This window comes from Lutjanus erythropterus, chromosome 13, assembly GCF_056507025.1.
Source record: "Lutjanus erythropterus isolate fLutEry1 chromosome 13, fLutEry1.hap2, whole genome shotgun sequence".
NCBI lineage: Eukaryota > Metazoa > Chordata > Actinopteri > Lutjaniformes > Lutjanidae > Lutjanus > Lutjanus erythropterus.
Window position 1 is genome coordinate 36,616,301 of NC_139329.1, and position 6,520 is coordinate 36,622,820.

The 6,520-nt window shown below is 42.7% G+C and overlaps 1 protein-coding gene across 1 annotated transcript; it reads right to left on the reverse strand.

Annotated features, from left to right (window-relative positions):
• Nucleotides 1–510: 510 nt before the first annotated feature.
• On the reverse strand, nt 511–6,296 carry slc25a44a (solute carrier family 25 member 44a). Its single transcript, XM_084735047.1, has 4 exons — nt 6,160–6,296; nt 3,444–4,151; nt 2,722–2,849; nt 511–1,513 (listed from the first exon to the last, which is right to left on the reverse strand). Exons 2-4 carry the CDS (start codon nt 4,075–4,077, stop codon nt 1,322–1,324), a joined length of 954 nt encoding a protein of 317 aa, XP_084591173.1. The 5' UTR covers nt 4,078–4,151; nt 6,160–6,296; the 3' UTR covers nt 511–1,321.
• Between the last annotated feature and the right edge of the window lie 224 nt (nt 6,297–6,520).

Sequence of the window (6,520 nt, forward strand, 5' to 3'; positions counted from 1 at the left end):
CTTTGCTTTGTGTCTAAAGTGTCCCCATGTGGACAGCAGTTTCTGAAACTTGTCCAGTATTGAGGGAGAAGGCTGCAGCCAACAGAAGTAAAACTAAGCTATAATGTAATCCCTACAGGCAGTAAACGTCCTTTTTTGCCACCGACAGGCTCAGATTGTTATTCTAAGTGTCTGACGACATTAAAGTGAAATACAAGCACTTTTCAAGAATTTTCAAGCTTTTCCAGCACCTTACAGCTGTGGTAAATTACATACTTATACACTCAAAGTCATTATTTCAATACTTCATCACATTAAATCACGTTACTGTGTTGTCAACAGTCAAAATTATGTTTTTCGTGATAAAATTCTGCAGGAGATTGGCAAATTAAAGGAAAACACGATAAAGTTGCATGCTTCAAAATGGTGGAAAGATGTTTTTGGTGAGTTTTATTTTGTTTGAATAAAGATGACGTTTAACTCAGTTCTGAGTGTATTTAACTTTTTTAAAAAAGGTCTAACCCTCTAGGCAATAAGACACATGTAAACGCAAGGCCGATGTCCAGTAAAAAGGCACTGAAAACCTATTTTATCCACATTTTGTGACCTCAGCGGAGCAGAGTGAGCTTCAGAGCCAGAGAAAAGCTCACTCTGCTCTGGTTTAATCCCACAGACTCTCCATTCATTTTACCCAGCAGAACTGCTTGAACTGAACTGCAGTGTTAATTCAAAGGAAAATTTGCAGTGCTTAAGCAACAATCAATCATATTCATCGTGTTGGTGGAAATATAGATCAGGAATATTGACACGTTTAAGGAAAGCTGCACTGTAAGTTTGGATGCTTTTTTGCTGCTGATGCTTTGAAATGCACGGACAAGACGGAGCCTGTCAGTGACAAAAACAAACACTTTTAGTCAATGGTGCACCGACACAGAATACACTGTAGCTGAGTTTTGTTTCTGCTGGAGCAGCGCTCTCCCTTAATACTGAACAAATCTGAAAAACTGGTGTCCACATTAGTCATTTAGACACGAGAAAGTTGGGTCCAGGTTAACAAATACTTGTGTTACCGTTTAAGCAAAAGAAAAGGCCAGTAGAAATGGTTCTGATGAACAGAAAAAGGCAAAGTAACAACACCTCTAACTCCCCAGTGTACCAAAAGACAAACATTGTACTCTGCTGTATTAAAACAACACAGATCTAAAAGGCCCGTGGAAGCAGCTACACAGCTGAGTGGTTACCCCAAAGAGAGGCTGCACGCAGATCTGGGTCAGTCTCTTCTTCTCTGTGTGAAAAGTTCCCGCCCGCCTGTGTTGAGGTGAAGCCTGGTTTCTCCGTCCTCTCACCAGTGTCTGGACTCTATCAAATCAGCTCGCAGGCTCAGTCTCTTCAGAGTCTCGTATCCCACCACGATGAGCACCGACGTGGGCAGGGAGGAAATGATGCGGGCCGACAGCCCCTTGGTCATCCCCCAGATGCCCTCCTCTGTCAGCAGCTGCTTGAAGGTCTCGATGACAGACGATCGTCCCTCCACCTTGAACAGACAGAGTGTTAAATCATTGAATCATAATTCCTAAACAACCGGGAGAACTCCCATCTGCTGAGAAAAATCATAAGCTCCACAACAGCTCCTGTGGTGAAACTGTTTTGTCAACTAATTTTATTGTGTAGAGTTTGTCTCAAAAGCTTAAAATCAAGATCTAATATGTCAAGCAACTGTCAACTATATGATCTTTGTAATGAATGTTTACATACTAAACTAAATGAAGTGATGAAAGAAAAAAGGGGAACTTAATAAAATCTCTGGAGTCTACAAAAACATCAGCTGCACGTGTGTGTGTCTGGCACAGAAACTGTGTGTCAGCCGTCCAATCAGCTTCATGTTGCTCTGCATCCAAGAGCGAGTTGAGGAACCACTGACTAATGTTCAGAAACAGGAAGTGAAGCTGCAGAGAGAAGGAGCTGACTGCAGCTGTATTTGCCGTCAACAGATCATTGCACTGATCTATTTAATAGTTTGGCAGATTTAAGGACTAATACGGTGGTTTTTAAACTTTTTCTGCCCGAGGCACACCAAAGGGCAACCAAAATCTCAGAGCGCTAAGGTTGCAAATTTTGTGAATTTTCCTTAACCGACACTTGAAAATGCTAACAATCTATTAATCATTAATAATTATGATACAAACACATTTTTCCTTATTTTACATGTAATTTTAAGTGTCCTTATTCAACAAATTTGCCAGAAAAACTAATCATCAGCATCCCTAAAAAAGCACAGCTGTATTCATATCCATGTAAAATAGCCTCTATAACCAACTTAACTGATGGAGGCAATGAGCACTAGCCAATCAGAGGCAGAGTTCCTGGAGTGTGGGTGCGAAAAAAGGGCGTTGATTAATCCAGGACTGTGATGTGTCACAATTCCCAACATCTGGAAACTGCACAAACAGTGTAAACTGTTGGCTTTGAAGGAAATTTCTTAAAGGATTTTAGGAGATAGAAGTAGATATAGTCTGATATAGTCAATTAAAAAAATAATTCAGAGTCTAATATTGTCTTTCGTGAACCTGAAAGTCTTTTCCATCCTCCAGGGAATAAAACGCTCCTGGTAAGTAAATGTTCAACATTTTCTAGCTTCTTCTGAAAATAAAATAATTCTCTGATCTTAGCCGTGCTATAAGAGTAAATATAAATGAAATGTCAGCTTTAACGTGGTGCACATTGGTGGCTTTCTGTGTTTACCTGTACTCTTGCTCGAACTACGTCCATGGGGTTGGTGATGGTGGAGGCGGTTGCTGCTGCCATTGGTCCTGCCAAAGCCTGCAGAATCAGATGGGGGCACTGACTCGGTGCCATCAAGGACAGCTGCTCTGTGAACACAAAGGACAGAAAAACAATATAAGGTCAATATATTTTAATTTAACAGCACTGCAGATTTAATTCAGCTGTCATTTGTCCAAAAACTGTAGCTTGATTGAATAGTATCAGAAAAATACACTCTAACAGGCACTTTTTTAAACTGGTATCAGAGGTGGGACTTGAGTTACAGCTTAGATGACTTAATACCTTGCCTGAAACCCAAAGATTAAAAAGAGTTTTAAATTGCGCAAAGAACATTAAGCCTCTGTTATTAAAATGGTATAACATTTCAGGGATCAACAATCAGGATTGCACGCTTGCCCTACGCAAGTAAAATACCATGTCAGGCTGGTAAATCTCACTTGTCCAGCTTCCATAGTATCGAGGATAGGAAAAGGCTTTGTCATTTGAGACCAAATTTTTCATACCTATATAGTCCAATAAACTACAGGTATCCCATCACTTTCTTTATTTTACTTCAGTGCATGTGCTGCAGTTTTCTTCTCAGCTGATTGAAGTGTTGAACAACATTTCGGTCACTCTCTCACACACATTACAGCTAAGAACAGATACTATAAACAACAACTGACAGGATGTTGACTTACCTGCATAAAAATGATAAAAAGGCCACCAGAGTGCACTGTTCGGGATGTACGTGAGTAGCGATGCCACGTAGCCCCTGTAAAATCCCCTAAAGCCGTCGGCTGCAAATATCTGCACCGTAATGTCACGAGTCTGCCCAAAGGTCAGTCTGCGTTTGCTCGTTGCGAGCATCATTTTGGGTTTGACCTTGAAGCGGGTCAGGTGTTCCCCCTGTCCCTGCATCATCAGCTGCTGAGACACCACGTCTATGGGCACGGTGATGGTCTGGGCTACCAGGGAGGCTGCCCCTCCTGCCACCACCGACTTCACCGTGTTACTGGGAGAGTACTGGGACACGTACTTGCGCACCAGCTCATAAGTGGTGATATAAGCCTGTCCTGAGATCAGGGTGAATGTGTTGACCATAAAGCCACGGTAGAGGCCATGAACGCCCTCAGCTCGCAGGATCTTGCAGAAAGCGTCAAAGGTGCCGGAGTAGAGGGCCTTTCCCTTCTGCACCTGGAGCCGAGTGCGGATGACGCTGGCAGGGTAGACGGTGGCCCTGGTGGTCAAGGTCATGAACACACCCAGGGAGTAGAACTTCCTCTTGTCCAGGTCCTCCCATTCGATAATTTGGATCGCACCTTTCTGCTGCATGGTGCCGGCTAGGGCAGCGCTGCACCCCTAGAGCCACGTGTCTGCAGTCATGAGCCCTACGACTGCCATCACACCTGCAAACAGCAACATTCAGCATCAGTAAAGCTCTGTGATCAAACGTAAAAACCTGCTAGGACTGCAAGTAACAATTATTACCATTATTAATTAATCTGCCAATTATTTTCCTGCTTAACTCATTAATTATTTGGTCCATAAAATGTCAGAATACACCCCTACTTAAAAATACAAACGTTCACGTCTGAAAATGGCTTATTTTGTCCAACAAGCCGGAACAAGTCAGTTTTGGAAAGACCATGAAAGCAGAGTTCTCCTGCATGTGGCGCCGTGCCAGCAGAACCTATATGTACCAAGATGCATTGCACGCAAGTTTGTGACTCCCACGCTCATGCTGCTGTGTATCACCACCCTAGCCTATAGCTATTCCTTTGTTGGCAAAGCCTTAGAGTTAAGTGACAAAAATACGCCTGTAGTGCTGCGCCCTGACAACTCAGAGGGCAGAGACAAGAGTCCAAGCTAAAACAGCTTGTAGTTCCTCCTCAACACCAACTACATCACCACAACATCACTGGATGCAGGAGGATCAACAGAGTTTGCAACAGGAGAGCTCAGATTTCTCAGTCAATGTAGCACAGACTGAAGAATTTACTGCTTCAATTGACTACATTTACCAACAGTGTTGAATGGACATCCACATGAAAGGTGACGAATTTTCCCTTTGAAGCAGAGAAACTGAACTTGCTGCCCAATCTGATACCACTTTGTATGACGGGACAATTGAGGCTGATAGTAAGAGAGAAGGCGGATCTCTGCCTGATGGCCTTTCAGGCTGTACAAAGAGCAGGAAGATCAGATGCTGAACTATGTAGGGTAAGAAAATTATTAACTTGAGAGGAGAAAAAGTTCAGAAATGATAAATCTGATCCCTTAAATGCATATTTCTTATTAAAATAGCTTAAATATGCTATTCATTCAAGCCCCAACACGCCAAGTTGACTTGAAAGACATCATTTACACCATGTTTTTAGTCTAAATCTTCACTGTAGACCCTTAGTTTGGACTTGCATTATGCCAGAAGAACAGTAGAGAAGCATTTTATGTTTTTTTACACTTGAAAACTGGTATCCATTCAGTTACCTTACATGGGAGATTCTGCAACACTGTTTTCCTGTGAAACTCCAGGAGTGTTTTGTGGACTGAAAAACTAAACCTGACCTTCAACTGGTATGAGAGGGAGTAGATAATGACTTAATTTTCATTTTGGGGTGAACTATCCCTTTAATTTGATCTGATAAGTAACGAAATTATTAATGTGTGTTTATTATTTTGCAAAAGTGGCCCTGGCCAGAGCAGCTTTTAAGCTTTCTGTGAATCTCTGCAGATTTAAAGGGATAGTTCACCCAAAAATGAATGTTCAGTCATCCCTTTCATTCAGTGACCCGCTGCGTTAGAAAGTGTTTAATTCACGTTAAAACACAGATGTTGGAACACTGAAGGGGCAAGTTACAACCTGACTGACCTGACCATCTTGTCACAGCTGTGGGTGTGTTATCAGTTTAACATATCAGAGAAGAACAGAAAAATGCAGAGGCTGCGCGGAACTAACGTGCCACAATACGGGGAAATATCTACAATACTATCTAATATTGCTGTCCTGCAAAAATGGGACAAAGACGGAGAGTTTGACAGCACAGATTAGCATGCTAATGAAATGTACCACAGAGCAGAGGCAGGACAACTTCAGTACAGCTGCTGTTCAAAGCAATGAACGCGACTTTGTGGTTTATAAACCTACACATTTGACTGCACATTATGAATCAGGCACAGATTTAAAACACTATCGTTAACATGTGAACGTCTAATCGATCAATCTGACATTTTTATTGTTGTTAGGCAGCAGTTACGGAAGCACGTGCAATGTCACAGAGTGTACTCGTCTCGCGCTGCGTGTGTGTGTGTGTATGTGCTGGCTAGCTAACAGCAGCAGTGATACTTTAGCTCTTTAGCTTAGCCGTGTTGAGAAATACACCCGAGATTTAACGTCAACACGCCGAACAAACTCACCTGTTAGGGGGTCATGGAGCTCGGGTTCACCCTCCCTGCATCCACCGTCACGGTTGCGAAAGTGAGCTGCTTTGTTGAACTCATACGGCCTGCTGCTCCGCTCCAAGGTGGGTCATGTCTTCCGTCCATTCCTGCTGCCAGCAAACATACCGCTGTCAAAGGTGAAAGGTCAGGAGCTCTGTTTCACCGCTGTGTTCCTGGAGGTTATACGAAAACGTTTACTGCAGATGTGGTCTGAATGTAGTTTTCTTTTCCAGGTGACCGCTGAAGTAACGGTGATGTTTGATTAGCCAGCGGTTTGTTTAACTAGCTTAATTTGACGATGATGATGCGTTCAAGGACCGATGAAAACGTAGGAGTT

Excerpts from the sequence above, each read along its gene's own strand:
- slc25a44a (XM_084735047.1), bottom strand. The coding sequence starts at position 4,077 with ATGCAGCAGAAAGGTGCGATCCAAATTATCGAATGGGAGGACCTGGAC. Across the intron at positions 2,850-3,443 it reads TTTTTATCATTTTTATGCAG|AGCAGCTGTCCTTGATGGCA; the intron begins GTAAGTCAACAT and ends TTGTGTTCACAG. Across the intron at positions 1,514-2,721 it reads TAGTTCGAGCAAGAGTACAG|GTGGAGGGACGATCGTCTGT; the intron begins GTAAACACAGAA and ends TGTCTGTTCAAG.